General features: G+C 40.7%; 1 protein-coding gene across 1 annotated transcript in view; it reads right to left on the reverse strand.

Annotated features, from left to right (window-relative positions):
• The window catches only part of LOC311150530 (cadherin-7-like), a gene marked incomplete at both ends in the record, with an annotated part of 132098 nt that overhangs the window by 13173 nt on the left and 95944 nt on the right, over nucleotides 1-22981 (reverse strand). Inside the window, 2 exons of the mRNA XM_084188011.1 lie at nucleotides 3668-3919; nucleotides 4157-4274. Of these exons, the coding sequence (XP_084044137.1) occupies nucleotides 3668-3919; nucleotides 4157-4274 (370 nt within the window). The remainder of the gene's footprint in view (nucleotides 1-3667; nucleotides 3920-4156; nucleotides 4275-22981) is intronic.

The raw sequence follows: 22981 nt of genomic DNA on the forward strand, positions 1-22981 counted from the left end.
AAAAAATCTGTTTTCGCTTTGTCATTATGGGGTATTGTGTGTAAATTGATGAGGAAAAAATGTAATATAATCCATATTAGAATAAGGCTGTAACGTAACAAAATGTGGAAAAAGTAAAGGAGTCTGAATACTTTCCGAATGCACTGTATATATTTGCCAAGACTTTAGCTGAAACAATATGGCAGCTATGAGCCAGTGAGCTTGCATGAATGTTTTTTCCTGTCCAACAGCGCCACAATGCGGCCAAACACTACCATATTTTACAAGTTAGCTAGACTCATATCCCTGTGCATTTCAGTCTGAGTCAAACAGATGAAGAGATATAAATTGTGCCCGTTATAGCGTCACAGTGTGGTCGATATGAATGTGTTTGCATATGTTGAGTCTTGACAGTGTTTGCAACGTGTACCAAGTTTGGTTACAATACGAATATCCGTGACTGATTTATAGGCATTTATGTGCGAGACCACGCCCATGTGAATGTTTATTGGTCAATAGTGGCCATGTTGTTTGACATACTAGCCTGGAAAATAGTGCGTTGAGAGACATTCGTCCATAGAGCCCAGATATTATGTTTCGTAACATAATTCGGTGCCAGAGGAGTATCGTTTTAAGTGTTTTCACAAAATTCTAAATGGCGGACAATCCATCATGATGGACTTTATGGGTCCTTGAGGCCAATTTGTTCTTTGTGAGGAGAGGGAACTATGTATCACATTTTAGGACTCTAGCTCAAACGGGGTGAGGGGTGTGAGCTTTCAAAGTTTGCATTTTGAATCACTTGTTATAGCGCCACAATGTGGCCAATTGGCATGACATTGCATGAGAGGGTGTGGCCCATGGGCCTTTACCATCATTCCAAGTTGGCGGAAGAACCTGGTATAATAATAATGAATGCCAACAAATACAATAGGGTTTCACCAGCTTTGCTGCTGAACACCTAAATATAGCTGCAAGCAGCAATGTTCCCGGGGTCCAAGCGTCATGCTCTACCAACTGAGCTACAGAAGACCCCCATGTAGGTAGTGGACAAGTGTACCCTTCAGGAAATAGTGTATTGAGATGTACTATATTGTACTGTCCTGTACTGTGCTGTACTCTACTCTATTGTGCTCTACTCTACTGTATTGAACTATACTGTACTGTACTTTAATGTACTATACTGTACTGTGCTGAACCGAACTATACTCTACTGTACTGTACTGTATTGTACTGTACTGAAGGCAGGAAGAAGCTTTGGGTGTCTGAATTCTACTGTACTGTACTCTACATTACTGTTCTGTGCCTTATTTTACTGCACTTTACTGTACTGTACAATACTGAACTATACTCTACTCCACTTTACTGTACAGTACCTTAGTCTTTGGTTGGTCTGGGTCTAGTTCTGGATCTTGTTTTTCCCCATTTAAACTGGTATTGGTCTAGTGATGGTCTCGATACACTAGTTCTTGGTCTGGGTCTAAAGAGGCCTAGTGTTGGTCTGGGTCTGGATCTCGAGTTTTCTGGTCTTTACTCCATCTCTATCTCTTACGCCAATCTTATACTTTTAAATACATGTGCGTAGTGGACAAGTTAACACTTCAGGAAACATTGGAGAGTATTGAGAGAGTATTGAGATGCATAGCCAGAAGGGGGCTCCAACCCTTCAAGAGTGTCTGAAATACTTGAAGTGTCAGGCCACGTCCTCACTCAACTTCATTGGCTCAGAGCGGCCATGTTGTTTAAGACATCAACTTAATTTATGTTACATATAAAGATATTGGTCTATAGATGCTGTACACTACCTTAATTACATAAGTATTCAGACCCTTTGCTATGAGACTCGAAATTGAGCTCAGGTGCATCCTGTTTCCATTGATCATTCTTGACATGTTTCTACAACTTGATAGGAGTCCACCTGCGGTAAATTCAACTGATTGGAAATGATTTTGGAAAGGCACACACCTGTCTATATAAGATCCCACAGTTGACAGTGCATGTCAGAGCAATAACCAAGCCGTGAGGTCGAACGGAATTGTCCATTGAGCTCCGAGACAGGATTGTGTCGAGGCACAGATCTGGGAAATGGTACCAAAAAATGTCTGCAGCATTGAAGGTCCCCAAGAATACAGTGGCCTCCATCATTCTTAAATAGAAGAAGTTTGGAACCACCAAGACCACCTAGAGCTGGCCGCCCGGCCAAACTGCGCAATCGGTGGAGAAAGGCCTTGGTCAGGGAGGTGACCAATAACCCGATGGTCACTCTGACAGAGCTCCAGAGTTCCTCTGTGGAGATGGGAGAACCTTCCAGAAGGACAACCACCTCTGCAGCACTCCACCAATCAGGCCTTTATGGTAGAGTGGCCAGACGGAAGCCACTCCTCAGTAAAAGGCACATGACAGCCTGCTTGCAGTTTGCCAAAAGGCACCTAAAGGACTCTCAGACTATGAGAAACCAGATTTTTCCAGCCCCTTCGGAGCTTGGATCCCTAATAATAATAATATTAATAATACATTTTATTTGGCAGACACCTTTCAGGACACTCAAGGACATCTTACATTAAAACGTAGGTCTATATAGAATAGTAGGAGCAGATCATTTTACTTCATTACACAGTTACTCATGACACAACGTGTTTCAAACTAAACAACCTCTTCATCAGGCAGCCTGATATGTACATAGTTCAGTCAAGTATCATTCTTGCGTCATACATGCCACTTTCATGTCCTTTTTTGAGTGATAAACTAACAGGCCGCTTTCATGTTCTTTTTTGAGTGACAAACAAACAATTATCTAAACAAGAAAACAATCAAACCATACATCTGGCGTTTACTACCTCTGAGCACCTCACTACTGACTGATTAGCTAATCGGAGAGAATGAATGGGGACAAATCGAGCTTACGGTCTCTCATCAAACAATCAACAAATAACTCAGACAAATACAGCAATCAACATCAACAATCACAATGGAGGTTTGGGGAGAAAACAAGCCAATCTGGCCACCTTAAGTGGACTATTTCCAGATTACAGTGCTACTGTCCCACAGGGGCCGGAGAGTCCAATGCCTGATAGGACTCCAATCATACATGTACCTGGCAACATTGGCCTTTCTTTATTAATAAGCTTCTTTATACGAAGCTAACAACTTCAAGTTTAGAACGCTTACAATACAGCAGGATCACAATTTCGTCATGTGCATCTCATATAGTTCTGGTGTTAGAGAAGTTACGTCGCACCACGGTGTTGTCAAAATGATTGCCATGGCAACAAGTCCTCCCCTCCCAAAGCCCACGTTATTACTCAACACACTACATGATATTCACCACCATTATTGTGTTCGTGCGACATACCAATGTTTGAAAGACATCTTGGGATTAACTGGGTACAACTAGTGTAACGTGAAAAGGTATATGAACACTGTTCATCAGCTCCTGTATTAAAATATCAAAACAGATATTTTATTTCGGAGATGGGCTTCCATAAATGCCTGATGTTCTATAGTGAAGTCGTTAATGTGAAAGCCTGGCATCTCGCGACTATGATAAAATAATTGCTTTGACTCTCTTGTACTGTTATAAGATATGAAATGTAAGTAAGACATGAAAAGTCAGTCTGGGGGCCACAAAAAATCAGCTTGCAGGCCTGATGGGGCCCTGATGTTTTTTGGTAAAATGTCTGCCTCTTACCCAGAAGTGTGAGGATGCAGGCCAGGATGGCGATGAGGGCCCCGGTGCTGAGGCCTGCTGACAGCATGGAGGCTTCACTCCCACATGACTGGGGAGCCCCATCGGGGTCGCAGTCGCACACCCGTATGGACAGGGTGTTGGTGCTGCTGAGGGCGGGGCTCCCGCTGTCCATGATGAGGACGGGGAGGCGGTACATAGTCTGGTCGTGACGCTGGAAACCCCCTCGCATGGTCAGCACAGAGGCGGTGTTGTCTGTGGGGAGGAAGGCATAGCAGCAATACAATGATCAAATTGTGTTCAGATAGTAATACTTGGTGGATTCTAACTAATCATGATGACAGTTAGCTCTGATCTAATGTTTGGACAATGGAAAATAGCCATATCAGGGCTAGGAAACCACTATGGGGTTGTGGAGCTGCTGCTGCCTGGTGACTAGGCATTCATTATGAAGGGCTTCCTTATTCTTTTAGGTTGTCCTGCTGCCCTTACCTTTGTTGTCTCTCAGGGTGAAGTTGAGGTTCCCAACAGCCTCTGCGGTCAGGGAGAAGAAGAAGCGGTGTCCACTCTGAGGTTTGTCTCTGTCCATTGCACTGATGGTCTCAATGACCTGCAGGGGACAGAGGACCAAAGGTTACATTCAGTGCAGGTCAGTTCAGTTGTAGGAATTTGTCTTGTATTCTAGAGTATGGGGTCCATATTAAGACAGACTCAGTCTCAGCAGTCTCACCTAATATGGACACCATATTGAGCAGCACTGAGTTATAAAAAAAAAAAATCACCAAGAGATAGAGCCATATACAACACAAGCTATAAAATCTGACATGACAATATGGAAGGTCATATAGGTCATCCTTTGAGAGGGAAGGCAGTACCACACTCTATAGGGTTGGGACTTGGGAGACATCGTATGGTGGAAGTGAGAGAACTTTGCTAAAAAACAGGCAAGGAAAAGCAACACATTTCGGAGACCGTTCCACCGCCTACACAATCCCTATTGAACTGCCCCACACCAATATGATAATGGTCACTTTAAACAATACTCATAATAATAATTGTGTTACATGAGTATTTATTTGTCATGTTGATATATTGTAAGTAGAACCTGATATATTTAGTATAATATGACGTGTGTATTATAGCTATGTCAGCTGCAGAACAACAAATAGATTTACAGGATGGTGATGGATTTCTACTATAATAAACCACTATCACCAAATACATCATCATAGGGGGTCCAAATATCAGTTCCAAACCAAATGGACTTGGGGAAGTGTGGGTTTAAGCCAATGAACTAATACTGCACACACACACAGACACAGACACACACAGACACACACACACACACACACACACACACACACACACACACACACACACACACACACACACACACACACACACACACACTGTTTACCTTGGACAGTTTATGAAGCATTAAAGTGGAAAAGCCATCCCCGGGCTGGCTTACGATTTATTACACACACCAAAAAAGGCACACCATTTTAAAGTGCTGTGTTTAAAAGATGATTATCAGCGGAGGCCCATCAGGTTGTGCAATAAGAAGATTCACTCGGTCCGACGCTCTGCGGTGGCCTAATCCCCCTAGCTTTGGCTGGGTTAAACACCAGCCGTACCGAGCCCTGCCCTCGCGAAAAGCCAGAGTCAGCACAAACTCAATCTGCCAGAAAATCTCCTGGAAACTGGAGTCCCAAATGGCAACCTTTTCCTTATATAGTGCACTACTTTTGACCAGGGCCCATAGGGCTCACACACACACGGAGTGAATACAGCAACAGCAACAACTGTATATTTTTGGGATAAATTGACATATATCCCAAAATATGCTGCCTCGTCCGTGCGAGGCTTTAAAGTTTGAACCCACGTGATTATCTGGATGGATTTAGTGTTTTATTTATTAACCTCCACGGGATCGGTGTCCTGTATACGGGACGGTTGAGCTAACGTGCGCTAATGTGATTAGCATGACTGTTGTAAGTAACAGCAAACTTTCCAGGACATAGACATGTCTTATATGGGCAGAAAGCTTAAATTCTTGTTAATCTACAGTGCCTTGCAAAAGTATTCGTCCCCCATGGCGTTTTTTCCTATTTTGTTGCATTACAGCCTGTAATTTAAATTGATTTTTATTTGGATTTCATGTAATGGACCTACACAAAATAGTCAAAATTGGTGAAGTGAAATAAATAAAATAACTTGTTAAAAAAAATCACACAAAAAAATAGCGGTGCGTGTATACAGTGGGGAAAAAAAGTATTTAGTCAGCCACCAATTGTGCAAGTTCTCCCACTTAAAAAGATGAGAGAGGCCTGTAATTTTCATCATAGATACACGTCAACTATGACAGACAAATTGAGAAAAAAATATCCAGAAAATCACATTGTAGGATTTTTAATGAATTTATTTGCAAATTATGGTGGAAAATAAGTATTTGGTCACCTACAAACAAGCAAGATTTCTGGCTCTCACAGACCTGTAACTTCTTCTTTAAGAGGCTCCTCTGTCCTCCACTCGTTACCTGTATTAATGTCACCTGTTTGAACTTGTTATCCGTATAAAAGACACCTGTCCACAACCTCAAACAGTCACACTCCAAACTCCACTATGGCCAAGACCAAAGAGCTGTCAAAGGACACCAGAAACAAAATTGTAGACCTGCACCAGGCTGGGAAGACTGAATCTGCAATAGGTAAGCAGCTTGGTTTGAAGAAATCAACTGTGGGAGCAATTATTAGGAAATGGAAGACATACAAGACCACTGATAATCTCCCTCGATCTGGGGCTCCACGCAAGAGCTCACCCCGTGGGGTCAAAATGATCACAAGAACGGTGAGCAAAAATCCCAGAACCACATAGGGGGACCTAGTGAATGACCTGCAGAGAGCTGGGACCAAAGTAACAAAGCCTACCATTAGTAACACACTACGCCGCCAGGGACTCAAATCCTGCAGTCCCCCTGCTTAAGCCAGTACATGTCCAGGCCCGTCTGAAGTTTGCTAGAGTGCCTTTGGATGATCCGGAAGAGGATTGGGAGAATGTCATATGGTCAGATGAAACCAAAATAGAACTTTTTGGTAAAAACTCAACTCGTCGTGTTTGGAGGACAAAGAATGCTGAGTTGCATCCAAAGAACACCATACCTACTGTGAAGCATGGGGGTGGAAACATCATGCTTTGGGGCTGTTTTTCTGCAAAGGGACCAGGACGACTGATCCGTGTAAAGGAAAGCATGAATGGGGCCATGTATTGTGAGATTTTGAGTGAAAACCTCCTTCCATCAGCAAGGGCATTGAAGATGAAACGTGGCTGGGTCTTTCAGCATGACAATGATCCCAAACACACCGCCCGGGCAACGAAGGAAGAAGCATTTCAAGGTCCTGGAGTGGCCTAGCCAGTCTCCAGATCTCAACCCCATAGAAAATCTTTGGAGGGAGTTGAAAGTCCGTGTTGCCCAGCGACAGCCCCAAAACATCACTGCTCTAGAGGAGATCTGCATGGAGGAATGGGCCAAAATACCAGCAACAGTGTGTGAAAACCTTGTGAAGACTTACAGAAAACGTTTGACCTGTGTCATTGCCAACAAAGGGTATATAACAAAGTATTGAGAAACTTTTGTTATTGACCAAATACTTATTTTCCACCATAATTTGCAAATAAATTCATTAAAAATCCTACAATGTGATTTTCTGGATTTTTTTTCCTCATTTTGTCTGTCATAGTTGACGTGTACCTATGATGAAAATTACAGGCCTCTCTCATCTTTTTAAGTGGGAGAACTTGCACAATTGGTGGCTGACTAAATACTTTTTTTCCCCACTGTATGTACAGTTGAAGTCGGAAGTTTACATACACTTAGGTTGGAGTCATTGAAACTCGTTTTTCAACCACTCCACACATTTCTTGTTAACAAACTATAGTTTTGGCAAGTCGGTTAGGACATCTACTTTGTGCATGACACAAGTAATTTTTCCAACAATTGTTTACAGACAGATTAATTAACTTATAATTCACTGTATCACAATTCCAGTGGGTCAGAAGTTTACATCCGTTAAGTTGACTGTGCCTTTAAACAGCTTGGAAAATTCCAGAAAATTATGTCATGGCTTTAGAAGCTTCTGATAGGCTAACTGACGAAGAACACCATCCCAACCGTGAAGCACGGGGGTGGCAGCATCATGCTGTGGGGGTGCTTTGCTGCAGGACGGACTGGTGCACTTCACAAAATAGATGGCATCATGAGGAAGGACAATTATGTGGATATATTGAAGCAACATCTCAAGACATCAGTCAGGAAGTTAAAGCTTGGTTGCAAATGGGTCTTCCAAGTGGACAATGACCCCAAGCATACTTCCAAAGTTGTGGCAAAATGGCTTAAAGACAACAAAGTCTAGGTATTGGAGTGGCCATCACAAAGCCCTGACCTCAATCCTATAGAAAATGTGTGGGCACAACTGAAAAAGTGTGTGCGAGCAAGGAGGCCTACAAACCTGACTCAGTTACACCAGCTCTGTCAGGAGGAATGGGCCAAAATTCACCCAACTTATTGTGGGAAGCTTGTGGAAGGCTACCCAAAATGTTTGACCCAAGTGAAACAATTTAAAGGCAATGCTACCAAATACTAATTGAGTGTATGTAAACTTCTGACCCACTGGAAATGTGATGAAATAAATAAAAGCTGAAATAGATCATTGTCTCTACTATTATTCTGACATTTCACATTCTTAAAATAAAGTGGTGATCCTAACTGACCTAAGACAGGGAATTTTTACTAGGATTAAATGTCAGGAATTGTGAAAAACTGAATTTAAATGTATTTGGCTAAGGTGTATGTACACTTCCGACTTCAACTGTAATTGTGCTTTCTGAAACCTGGCTCAGCAAGTCTGTTCTTGATAAGGATATTTGTATAAATGGTTACAATGTGTATCGCACTGATCGAGTTAAGAAAGGTGGGGATGTGGCTATATACTGTATGTAAATACTAAATTCCTTGTAAGTGTGGCAAAGTCTAAAACTATTTGTAAACAGTTGGAATTTCTTGCTTTGAATCTTGAGGTTTCAAAGGGTCTCTCTATAACTGTGATTGGCTGTTATAGACCCCCCTCTGCTCTCTGTGACGCATTCTCTTCTCTGATGCACCTTATGTCTAAACTTATTTACAGTGAAATGATCTTGACTGTTGATCTCAACTAGTGTTGGTTAAAGCCGGTGTCTGATGATTTATAAATGTATTGTAATTGTATGAATCTTACCCAGTTGATTAATTCACCCACCCGCCCAAATCTCAAATGTCCAGAGAAATCTACCCTGATTGATTTGATATTGACAAATGTTCCACATTAATATTCTGCTGGTTGGTGTTTTCTGTAATGATTTAAGTGACCATTGTGCTGTTGTTGCTGGTTACAAATACTAAGGTTCCTAAAACAAACCCATGCTTTATTCGTAAGATACATTTTAAGAGTTTTAATTAGCAGGCTTTCTTTCATGATTTGTTTTATTTTGACTGGAGCAAGATTGAGCTTATTCCTGATGTGGAAACTGCCTGGAAATTCTTTCATGATTTTTTTTCTCCAAATAATAAACAAACATGCCCCACTCCACAGGTTCAGAGTTAAAGGGCGGGATAATCCATGGTTTTCTTCTGAGCTGTCTTGTATTATTCACGAACGTAATCTAGCCTGGGCTAAGGCAAGGAAATCATGTTCTGATGCTGATTGGCTTCTTTTTAGGCAGCTACGAAACAAGTGTTCTTCTCTTCTTTTCTATTCTCTGAATATTTTATGTCTGTTACCACTGATAACCTGAAAGACCCTAGAACGTTTTGGAAGGCTATTAAGTCTATGTCTGGTAACAGTAATGTTAATGAATTACCGTCATGTGTATTGAAGGACTCTGCTGCTGTATATGACAAAACTGAAATGCAGAATAGTTTCAATTAGCATTTTGTATCATCTGGTAGGCTGTTTGATTCAGTATCCTCTGTCTCTGTACAACCCTGTGTAGATGAACCGGTGAGAGCTGGTCAAACTTTTAGCTTTTTGCCATTCTCAGTGCAGGAGGTACATAAACCCCTGAAATCTTTAGATCAGAGAAAGCCTGCAGGTCATGATCTTCTTGATCCCTGCTTTTTAAAACTGGCAGCTGATTTCATAGCTGAACCACTTACATATCTGTTCAATCTAACCCTGGAATGTAAGGAAATTCCAAGATCTGTTTTTCTTTTGAAGCCAGAAGGAGGCTAGTTCAGCTACATTTATGCCTATACTAGACTATGGAGATACTTTATATATGAATGCTTCCTCTCAGTGTTTGAGATCAATTGACACCCTTTACCATGGCGCATTGAGATTTATTTTAAACTGCAAAACCCTGTCGCACCACTGCACTTTATAAACCAGGGTTGGCTGGCCTTCTCTAGTCAGGCTTGGAACGCCTTACAAAATAGATTTAAACTGGAAGAACTTGTACCGATTGGTGTTTTTAAATGATTGATGAAGGATTTTGAGGCTGATTCCTTGACCTGTCAATGTTTTTAAATTGCGTTTTTTTGAGTTCGTAACACTTTCTATGGCTTTTACTAGATCCCTTGTAGTTTTCATGTTATTTGTCTGTAATTGTGTAATGACTTGGCACTGCTTATCTTGGCCAAGACGCTCTTGAAAAATAGATTTCAAATTTCAATGAGCCCTTCCTGGTTAAATAAAGGTTAAATAAATAAATAAAATACTGTTGTGTATGCTATTGCCTCCACGGTTGACCAGTCTCAACGTCAACAGTGAAGAGGCGACTCTGGGATGCTGACCTTCTAGGCAGAGTTGCAAAGAAAAAGCCATATCTCAGACTGGCCAATAAAAAGAGAAGATTAAGATGGGCAGTCTGAGATATGGCATTTTCTTTGCAACTCTGCCTAGAAGGTCAGCATCCTGGAGTCGCCTCTTCACTGTTCATGTTGAGACTGGTGTTTTGCGGGTACTATTTAATGAAGCTGCCAGTTGAGGACCTGTGAGGCAAACTAGACACTGTAATGTATTTGTCCTCTTGCTCAGTTGTGCACCGGGGCCTCCCACTCCTCTTTCTATTCTGGTTAGAGACAGTTTGCGCTGTTCTGTAAAGGGAGTAGTACACAGCGTTGTACGAGATCTTCAGTTTCTTGGCAATTTCTTGCATAGAATAGCCTTCATTTCTCAGAACAAGAATAGACTGACGAGTTTCAGAAGAAAGTTATTTGTTTCTGGCCATTTTGAGCCTGTAATCGAACCCACAATTGCTGATGCTCCAGATACTCAACTAGTCTCAAGAAGGCCAGTTTTATTGCTTCTTTAATCAGCAAAACAGTTTTCAGCTGTGATAACATAATTGCAAAAGGGTTTTCTAATGATCAATTAGCCTTTTAAATTGATAAACTTGGATTAGCAAACACAACGTGCCATTGGAACACAGGACTGATGGTTGCTGATAATGGGCCTCTGTACGCCTATGTAGATATCCCATTAAAAATCAGCCGTTTCCAGCTACAATAGCCATTTACAACATTAACAATGTCTACACTGTATTTCTGATCAATTTGATATTATTTTAATGGACAAAAAAAATGCATTTCTTTCGAAAACTAGGACATTTCTAAGTGACCCCAAACTTTTGAATGGTAGTGTATTTTATTGTTGCATAGTTTATTATTTTTCTTAAAACTGCATTGTTGGTTAAGGGCTTGTTGTATTCAGTGCATGTGACAAATAACATTTTATTTTATTTGACCTTATATAGACAGGTGTGTGCCTTTCCAAATCATGTCCAATCAATTGAATTTACCACAGGTGGACTCCAATCAAGTTTTAGAAACATCAAGGATGATCAATGGAAACAAGATGCACCTGAGCTCAATTTCGAGTCTCACAGCAAAGGGTCTGAATAATTATGTAAATAAGCTATTTCTGTTTTTTAAATTTCTAAAAACCTGTTTTTGCTTTGTCATTATGGGGTATTGTGTGTAGATTGATGAGACTTTTTATTTATTTAATCAATTTTAGAATAAGTCTGTAATGTAACAAAAAGTGGAAAAAGTGAAGGGGTCTGAATCACTGGAATGAACTGTATGTACTTTGGATGGTGTCCATATTGATCGTGTCCCTGCTTACAAATATCTGGGCATCTGGATAGATGACAAGCTATCTTTTGAAAAGCATATTGATGAGTTAGTAAAGTTGAGAATAAAATGGTCTTCTTCTATAGAAATAGGTCCTGCTTCTCTCTAAATTGTAGAAAGTTGATTATTCAGTCGACGTTCCTATCGGTCCTAGACTATGGCGACGTCATCTACATGAACGTAGCTGCCACTTCATTAAAGCCGTTAGATGCAGTTTATCATAGCGCTCTGCGCTTTATTATGGGCGACAATTTTAGTACTCATCATTGTATTCTCTATCAGAAAGTTGGTTGGCCCTCTTTGATGTCACGTAGGTTGATACATTGCTATGTTTTCATTTACAAAAAGTCCCACTGTACCCAACATCATTACTAAACTTTAGGCATACGAGTTACCACACCCAGTCTCAGGGATGGCTAACTCTCGAAATTCCTTTGGTTTCTGCTGAGTTAAGTAAATTAGTTTTAGTTTTCTTGCACCTTATTTGTGGAACTATCTTCAAAATGTTCTTAAATGTGATGTTTTGGTGCCTTTCGGGCAATTCAGAAAGCTGATTGAGGACCTTATTACTGATGAATGTGTTTTTTTTATGACCATGTTTTTCTTTCTTTCTGCTTGCATTTTGTATTTATATTGATTGATGTGTGTATTTTCTGTAATTTCTGTAATTCAGGGCTCATCTGTAAAAGAGACCTTGGTCTCAGTATGACTCCGTGATAAAATAAAAGTGAAATAAAAATATATAAAAGAGCTTTGCACACCTGGATTGTACAATATTTGCACATTATTCTTTTAAAAATTAATCAAGCTCTGTCTAGTTGGTTGTTGATCATTGCTAGACAGCCCTTTTCAAGTCTTGTCATAGATTTTCAAGCTGATTTAAGTCAAAACTGTTATTAGCCCACTCAGGAACATTCAACTCCAGTGTATATTTGGCCTTGTGTTTTAGGTTATTGTCCTGCTGAAAGGTCAATTTGTCTCCCAGTGTCTCTTGGAAAGCAGACTGAACCAGGATTTCCTCTAGGATTTTGCCTGTGCTTAGCACTATTCCATTTATTTTTATCCTAAAAAAACTCCCTAGTTCTTGCCGATGACAAGCATACCCATAACATTCAGCCACCACGATGATTGAAAATATGAAGAATGGTACTCAGTGATGTGTTGTGTTTGATTTGCCCCAAACATAACGCTTTGTATTCGGGTCATAAAGTTCATTTCTTTGCCACATTTGCAAACAGGATGCATGTTTTGGAATATCTTTATTCTGTACAAGCTTCCTTCTTTTCCCTCTGTAATTTAGGTTAATATTGGGGAGTAACTACAATGTTGTTGATCCATCCTCAGTTTTCTCCTATCACAGCCATTAAACATTGTAACTGTTTTAAAGTCACCATTGGCCTCATGGTGAAATCCCTGAGTGGTTAACTTCCTCTCCAGCAAAGGACGTCTGTACCTGAATAGTGTAGTGACTGGGTGTATTGATACACCATCCAAAGTGTAATTAATAACTTCACCATGTTCAAAGGGCTACTCAATGTCTGCTTTAATTTGTTTTACCAATCTACCAATAGGAAAACCTCCCTAGTCTTTGTGGTTGAGTCTGTGTTTGAAATTCAGTGCTCGACTGAGGGACCTTACAGATAATTGGATGCATGGGGAACAGAGATGAGGTAGTCATTCAAAAATCATGTTAAACACGACTTGTTTAGCTAATTTTTACTCGTGCAATTATTTTGGCTTGCCATAAAAAAGGGTTTGAATACTTATTGACTCAAGACATTTCAGCTTTTAATTTTGTATTAATTTGTTTAAAAACATAATTACCAAAAATACATTTGTACTTTTTGTGTGTATTGTGTGTAGACCAGTGACACAACACCTCAATTTAGTCTATTTTAAATTCAGTCTGTAACACAACAAAATGTGGAAAAAGTCGATGGGTGTGAATATTTTCTGAATGCACTGTTTATTATAGGTGTATTATACAGTATCAGTTATCTGTGATAATAGATGTAAACAAGGTGCAACCTGCCTTTTTTCACCTGCCTTTTTTCACTATGGTTATATCCTTCTCTCCATGGAGAACATAGTTACCTAGAAATGCTACACATACTGCATACAAAAGCTTGGGAAGAGACGACACCTCAGACTTTTCAAGCTACAGTATGTCCGCTTATTAGCCTGCCAGTGGCTATAAAATGCTTATAACAGTCATTTAGGAAGGCAGCAAGCATATAGAAAATAATACATTCAAATAATAACTCAAACAAATGCTGGACCGACGTATAAAAACGCTGCTCTGTATCGAGTTTAGCCTCATAATTCTTCTTCATCGTCTGCCATAACAGCACAGGCCTTTGTGCAAAACCACTGGCAGTCAAAACCAGCTCTGGATGGCACATCATAAACAAAAATGGAAAAAATCAAAATGTCCGAATCAAGGGCACTAAACAATAGCTCAGGCACCCTGAGATTGAAAACAGAAGGCAAAGACAAGCAACATGAATAACCCCATTGCAGGTGTGGATTGCCGATGGGATTTGGGGACTGACGCTTACACACCTGCCATCTGTTTTGCATCTGTTTAAGCAACGGCTGAAGCACCAACCTTTTTGGGGTTTCGGAAATTAATACATTTGGCTTGTTCATTACTGCTTTGCTTTTGTAAGCAAAACTCCAGGGATGAGGATGGGTTGTGTAAAGATAATGCAATTAACAATGAACAACAAGGAACTGTTATTGGTAATCCCTTAGATTTACTCGTCATCAAAAGGCATTTATACATTAATGAAAACGTAATAAACATGACATGACAGTGAGGCAAGATGTTATTGAAGCTTTGAAATGCCACAACATCATTGAACATTTCAATTATTTCTGTCAAAGTTAACCCTATCAGCCCCGAGACCCCAGCAAAAATTGTATTTTCATTTATCTGACTTTCATTTATAGTGCATTCGGAAAGTATTCAGACCCCTTAACTTTTTTTCCACATTTTGTTACATTACAGCCTTATTCTAAAATTGATTAATTGTATTTTTTCCTCATCAATCTACACACAATAGCCCATAATGACAAAGCAAAAACAGGTTTTTATTAATAAATAAATACTGAAATATCACCTTTACATAAGTATTAAGACCCTTTACTCAGTACTTTGTTGAATCACCTTTGGCAGCGATTACAGACTTGAGTCTTCTTGGGTATAACATTAGAAACTTGACACACCTGTATTTGGGGAGTTTCTCCCATTCTTATCTCCAGATCCTCTCAAGCTCTGTCTGGTTGGATAAGGAGCATCGCTGCAGAGCTATTTTCAGGTCTCTCCAGAGATGTTAGATCGGGTTCAAGTCCGGGCTCTGGCTGGACCACTCAAGGACATTCAGAGACTTGTCCCGAAGCCACTCCTGCGTTTTCTTGGCTCTGTGTTTAGGGTAGTTGTCCTGTTGGAAGGTGAACCTTCACCCCAGTCTGAGGTCCTGAGCAATCTGGAGCAGGTTTCATCAAGGATGTACTTTGCTCCATTCATCTTTCCCTCGATTATGACTAGTCTCCCAGTCCCTGCCGCTGAAAAACATCCCCACAGCATGATGCTGCCACCACCATGCTTCAGCGTAGGGATGGTGCCAGGTTTTTTCCAGACGTGACGCTTGGCATTCAGGCCAAAGAGTTCAATCTTGGTTTTATCAGACCAGAGAATCTGGTTTCTCATGGTCTGAGAGTCCTTTAGGTGCCTTTTGGCAAACTCCAAATGGGCTGTCATGTGCCTTTTACTGAGGAGTGGCCTCTGTCTGGCCACTCTACCATAAAGGCCTGATTGGTGGAGTGCTGCAGAGATGGTTGTCCTTCTGGAAGGTTCTCCCATATCCACAGAGGAACTCTGGAGCTCTGTCAGAGTAACCATTGGGTTCTTGGTCACCTCCCCGATTGCTCAGTTTGGCCGGGTGGCCAGCTCTAGGAAGAGTCTTGGTGGTTCCAAACTTCTTCCATTTAAGAATGATGGAGGCCACTGTGTTCTTGGGGACCTTGAATGCTGCATAATTGTTTTGGTACCCTTCCCCAGATCTGTGCCTCGACACAATCCTGTATCGGAGCTCTACGGACAATTCCTTCGACCTCATGGCTTGGTTTTTGCTCTGACATGCACTGTCAACTGTGGGACTTTATATAGACAGGTGTGTGCCTTTCCAAATCATATCCAATCAATTGAATTTACCACAGTTGACCTCCAATCAAGTTGTAGAAACATCTCAAGGATGATCAATGGAAACAGCATGCACCTGAGCTCAATTTCGAGTCTCATAGAAAAGGGTCTGAATACTTATGTAAATAAGGTTATTCTGTTTTAAAAAAATAATAATGGGGTATTGTGTGTAGATTGATGAGGATTTATATTTATTTAATCAATTTTAGAATAAGGCTGTAACGTAACAACATGTGGGAAAAGTCAATGGGTCTGAATACTTTCTGAATGCACTGTATGTCCAGCACTTATATTTAGCCTCACAATTAAGTATTTTACCATTTTCTTTTTAGGACAACCAGGGCTGCAAGGAGAACACAAAATACGTTTACATTAACAGTTGCATTCACGAGTGTTATTGACAAATGCAATACAGAAATAGTTTGCTCACTGGCAAATGAATATCCCACTAGTCTATGACAACGGAGTTTGTGACAGCAGCTATGTGAGCTTGTTACAGTATTATAGACACTATGTCCTGGGATTTCCTATGATCTTCTATGTAGAAGAACCTCTTAACTTCTAACGACTCTTGTAGCTTGTGAGTGTCATAGAGCAAATGTTACATTTGCGTATTCGTGAGAATCTAAGCTTTTCAGAGATAGCTTTTAATAGTGTGTAGCTCAAACCATTCAGATTCTACAGACGTTAAACATTATTATTGCACACAGAGTCAATGCAACGTATTATGTGACTTGTTAAGCACATTTTTACTCCTGAACTTATTTAGGGTTGCCATAACAAAATGGTTGAATACTTATTGACTCAAGACATTTCAGCATGTCATTTACATTTACGTCATTTAGCAGACGCTCTTATCCAGAGCGACTTACAGTTAGTGAGTGCATACATTAGTTTTATTATTTTTCATACTGGGCCCCCGTGGGAATCGAACCCACAACCCTGGCGTTGCAAACGCCATGCTCTATTAACTGAGCTACATCCCTGCCGGCCATTCCCTCCCCTACCCTGGACGACGCTGGGCCAATTGTGCGCCGCCCCATGGGTCTCCCGTTCGCGGCCGGCTACGACAGAGCCTGTCATTAATTAATTTGTAAACATTTCTAAAAACATAATTCCACTTTGAAATTATGGGGTATTGTGTGTAGATCAGTGACAGAAAATCTCAATTTAATCCATTTTTAAATTCAGACTGTAACACAACAGTGTGGAAAAAGTCAAGGGGTTTTAATACTTTCTGAAGGCACTGTACACTATCAGAACTAGCCTAAAAGTATTTACAAAAAATCTTTATTGTGTTCTCCAGACCCCATTAAACATTTACGCCATCATTGGGCTTTATGTACCTATTATTTATGGAGATATGGCCATGTGACTCCTGTCCAATATGGCCCCATGCAGCTCCAATATGGCCCCATGATATGATCAGCCTGAAAGCCTCAGGGAATTTAATTGGAATTGAAATTTGTGGAATTGTTGGGGATAACTTTGAATTGGCAATTTAATTATTGGAATTGACCTAACATTGGAATTCTCAAAGACTGACCTGAAATTTGAATGAAATGGAATTGACAGGGAGAGGGAATTGAATTAGAATATAATTTGTGGAATTAACCCCAACCCTGCTAGCTAGCTAAGTTCCATCTCTGTGTTTGTCAATGAAGCTAGCTAGCTAGCTTCGGTGCCGTTTAGTTTTTTCAACTTTCTCAATATCTATTACCAGAGTGTGCATCATGTTACAAAACAGGTTCCAGCAGGACACATGCTCGCGAATGGGTTTAGAATTTTGGAATTATGACAACCGGCAGTTGGGATGCAAGTGCGCATTGTCTCAATTCTCATTTTGCCCAAAACAGTGGCAGACTTGAGTGATCACTATCAAACACAACAGTGGCCACTCCATAAAGGGCTTAGGGGCCAAGTGTTTTTTCAACATAACATTGGGGACGTGTTGTCTTATGTAAACAAGTCCATATCCGAGGTGCTACATTATGGGCAGGTCTGTCTCATTGTCTGGAGATTCGCTGCTATGATTGGATAGAGCGCAATCAGCACAGCTGTTTCTTCGTGCATAACAATTCTTCCTAGGCGTTACAATCCTGTATTAGTGGGCAAGTGGGCATGATTGTTATCCAAACCCAACCGACATGTAAGTTTTGACGACCTCAGCTACACAAATCTCACAAAACGTAGTTTAGGAATATACTGACTTTTTGACAAAAATTATCCTACTTATTATTTTTTGTTACTTTTGGCACAGGAATGAAAGTAATATCAATGCCTATAGGCTGTTTTCAAACAGAGAAGTTGTTTTTTGCGTTCAGTTGCCCTTTAAGTTCATAATAAGTGATAAACATAAATGAAGGGTTATTTCCAAAGAGACTGGAAATAGCCCAGAAATGACAGGAAAACTCGACCAAGGTGAAAGAAAAACAACAATTTCAGTGTTTGCCGTCAAAATGTGAAGGCTTTTACTAAATGAAAACGTGTCTTTAGCACAGAATGATTTACTTTAAAGACACACTTCCTTTCACAATGCCTTTTTAAATTCAAATAACCATTTTAACTATTTATACTTAATGGTAATTACGTCATAACAGCATATGAAAAGTGATTAACAAAAACATATCAAGAAGTTGATTAAACAGCATGATCATTACAGGTGCCACTTCTGCTGGGGACAATAAAAAGCCACTCTAAAATGTGCAGTTTTGTCACACAACACAATGCCACAGATCTCTCAAGTTTTGAGGGAGCGTGCAATTGGCATGCTGACTGCAAGAATGTCAACCAGAGCTGGTGCCAGATAATTGAATGTTAATTTCTCTACTATAAGCCGCCTCCAACGTTGTTTTAGAGAATTTGGCAGTACGTCCAATCGGCCTCACAACTCCAGACCACATGTATGGTGTCGTGTGGGCGAGCGGTTTGCTGATGTCAACATTGTGAACAGAGTGCCCCATAGTGGTGGTGGGGTTATGGTATGGGCAGGCAGGCAGGCATAAACTATGGACAACGAACACAATTGCATTTTATCTATGGCAATTTGAATGTACAGAAATACCGTGACGAAATCCTGAGGCCCATTGTGAGGCCCATTTCTTTTAAAGGTATCTGTGACCAACAGATGCATATCTGTATTCCCAGTCATGTGAAATCCATAGATTAGGGCCTAATGAATTTATTTCAATTTCCTCATATGAACTGTAACTCAGAAGAATCTTTGAAATTGTTGCATGTTGCGTTTATATTTTTGATCAGTATAATTTATTGCCTGGTGATGTCACCAGGCAGGCCAAAACACCATTCCACCAAAACAGGTTGTAATTTCAGGTGGTCTTTTCAAACAGCTATTAAAATGAAAGTGCATTATCATCATTTTCACAATTGTACAGTATTATTCCAACCCCATAGTGTGGAAATACATATAAAACACAGGCAAATCATGTTTTTTACTGCACTGGGCCATTATTAGGCACTTACTACACTGTCTCAGGCGCCACCCCAGAATTGCCCATAAGTGTTCAATTGGTTTGAGATCTGATGACTGACACACGCACACACACACACACACACACACACGCACAACCAAATTTCGAAATTACACCTGATGTATTCTACTATTTTCACTCTCAATAGTTAGTTGAGACCTGACTTAGTTCCTTTTTTTTTGGGGGGGGGGGGGGTCTGTGGACCCCTAGCTACGTAAGCGATAGCTTATGCCTGCAACTGTCCCTGACTGCAAACACTTGAAGAGAGCAGCTGTGCCTGGACTTTGCAATCGCTCTCTAGAAGTCCCCCTTCCATAACTGGTTACCTTCCTGTCAAGGTCGCAGCACCCACCTCCTCTCTGTTCCACAAGCCAGGACTGAGAGATACAAGAAATACCCTACACAGAAAAATCGCCAGTACTCATATACTGGTGTAGTGCAGTTTTGGTGTTGATGTGGTGTTACTATAAATGGACTGAACTCAAGATGTTGCCTTTTAACCTGTTAAAAAAACTGTTCATGGTGTTGCCTGTGTTTTACACTAGAAATTGTTAAAATGTTCATCCGGGGATTCTGAAGTGCCTTTGTCAGATCGCCAAATACAGTTGAAGTCAGTTTTTCATAATTCCTGACATTTAATCCTAGTAGAAATTCCCTGTTTTAGGTCAGTTAGGATCACCACTTTATAATAGTAGAGAGAATTATTTTTTTCAGCTTTTATTTCTTCACTTTCACAGTGGGTCAGAAGTTTACATACACTCAATTAGTATTTGGTAGCATTGCCTTTAAATTGTTTCGGGTAGCCTTCCACAAACTTCCCACAATAAGTTGGGTGAATTTTGGCCCATTCCTCCTGACAGAGCTGGTGTAACTGAGTCAGGTTTGTAGGCCTCCATGCTCGCACACGCTTTTTCAGTTCTGCCCACACATTTTCTCAGGGCTTTGTGATGGCTACTCCAATACCTTGACTTCGTTGTCTTTAAACCATTTTGCCACAACTTTGGAAGTATGCTTGGGGTCATTGTCCATTTGGAAGACCCATTTGCGACCAAGCTTTAACTTCCTGACTGATGTCTTGAGATGTTGCTTCAATATATCCACATAATTGTCCTTCCTCATGATGCCATCTATTTTGTGAAGTGCACCAGTCCCTCCTGCACCAAAGCACCCCCACAGCATGATGCTGACACCCCCGTGCTTCACGGTTGTGATGGTGTTCTTCGGCTTGCAAGTCACCGCCTTTTCCCTCCAAACATAACGATGGTCATTATGGCCAAACAGTTCTATTTTTGTTTCATCAGACCAGAGGACATTTCTCCAAAAAGTACGATCTTTGTCCCCATGTGCAGTTGCAAACCGTAGTCTGGCTTTGTTATGGCGGTTTTGGAGCAGTGGTTCTTCCTTGCTGAGCGGCCTTTCAGGTTATGTCGATATAGGACTCGTTTTACTGTAGATACTTTTGTACCTGTTTCCTCAAGCATTTTCACAAGGTCCTTTGCTGTTGTTCTGGGATTGATTCGCACTTTTCGCACCAAAGTACATTCATCTCTAAGAGACAGAACGCGTCTCCTTCCTGAGCGGTATGACGGCTGCGTGGTCCCATGGTGTTTATACTTGCGTACTATTGTTTGTACAGATGAACGTGGTACCTTCAGGCATTTGGAAATTGCTCCCAAGGATCAACCAGACTTGTGGAGGTCTACACATTTTTTTTCTGAGGTCTTGGCTGATTTCTTTTGATTTTCCCATGATGTCAAGCAAAGAGGCACTGAGTTTGAAGGTATACATCCACAGGTACACCTCCAATTGACTCAAATGATGTCAGTTAGCCTATCAGAAGCTTCTAAAGCCATGACATAATTTTCTGGAATTTTCCAAGCTGTTTAAAGGCACAGTCAACTTAGTGTATGTAAACTTCTGACCCACTGGAATTGTGATACAGTGAATTATAAGTGAAATAATCTGCCTGTAAACAATTGTTGGAAAAATGACTTGTGTCATGAACAAAGTAGATGTCCTAACCGACTTGCCAAAACTATAGTTTGTTAACAAGAAATTTGTGGAATGGTTGAAAAAAAGGTTTTAATGATTCCAACCTAAGTGTATGTAAACTTCCGATTTATTTCACAATAGTCAATAGTGTCCATTCAATGCTTCGTGGACATGTCAAAACAAGCTAGCTTGCTAGCTGTGAACAGCTAACTTATACTTCTCTCAGGTTGGTAAAACTCCACAATACACCTCAGAATTCGAATTACTTTAGTGAAAAAATGTTGGGGAACAAGTATAATTAATGTGAAGAATGTACAGACGTTCCGTGCTATTTTTGTATGTTAAAAACATATATTTTTTAAGACAGCGCAAAGAGAGTGAACCAAATGGAGAACGTCCGGTAGCAATGTCGCTACCTAGATTAAAAGTCATATTTTAGAAAATATTGGTGTTATAGTGGTCATGGTGTTCGGTGACAATGTATTTATGAGATTTACTACCAGTTGAGCAAGTATAGCCCTCATGATGTCAAGTTATTACAGTCTCTGGAGAAAAGGAAAACAACAGTTAGCTAGCTAACGTTAGCTTCTTGCATACAGTAATGTAAAATGGCAGCGCCCAGTAAAGAAACGTGGTTCTAGAACCAAGCGTGCTTCAAGCTTTTCAATCGAATCAAAGTGTGTTAGTTTTATTGCACTTTTGGTTTATTCATTCTTGCTCCAGTGTTAATTAATACAGGCTAAAGTGTGAAATGGTAAATGCATATGTAAATGACTAAACTGAATAAGTAAATACTTTAGAAATGATAGACGTAACATGCTGCCTTGCCTTGACACTAAGATAACCTGCCTAAATGATTACCGACCCGTAGCACTGACGTCTGTAGCCATGAAGTGCTTTGAAAGGCTGGTCATGGCTCACATCCCAGAAACCCTAGACCCAATCCAATTTGCATACCGCCCCAACAGATCCACAGATGATGCAATCTCGATTGCACTCCACACTGCCCTTTCCCACCTGGACAAGAGGAACACCTACGTGAGAATGCTATTCATTGACTACAGCTCAGCGTTCAACACCATAGTGCCCTCAAAGCTCATCACTAAGCTAAGGATCCTGGGACTAAACACCTCCCTCTGCAACTGGACTTCCTGACGGGCCGCCCCCAGGTGGTAAGGGTAGGTAACAACACATCTGCCACGCTGATCCTCAATACGGGGGCCCCTCAGGGGTGTGTGCTCAGTCCCCTCCTGTACTCCCTGTTCACCCATGACTGCATGGCCAGGCACGACTCCAACACCATCATTAAGCTTGCCGACGACACAACAGTGGTAGGCCTGATCACCGACAACGACAGCCTATAAGGAGGAGGTCAGAGACCTGGCCATGTGGTGCCAGGATAACAACCTCTCTCTCAACGTGACCAAGACAAAGGAGATGATTGTGGACTACAGGAAAAATAA

This window comes from Coregonus lavaretus, assembly GCF_964263955.1.
Source record: "Coregonus lavaretus genome assembly, chromosome: 23".
NCBI lineage: Eukaryota > Metazoa > Chordata > Actinopteri > Salmoniformes > Salmonidae > Coregonus > Coregonus lavaretus.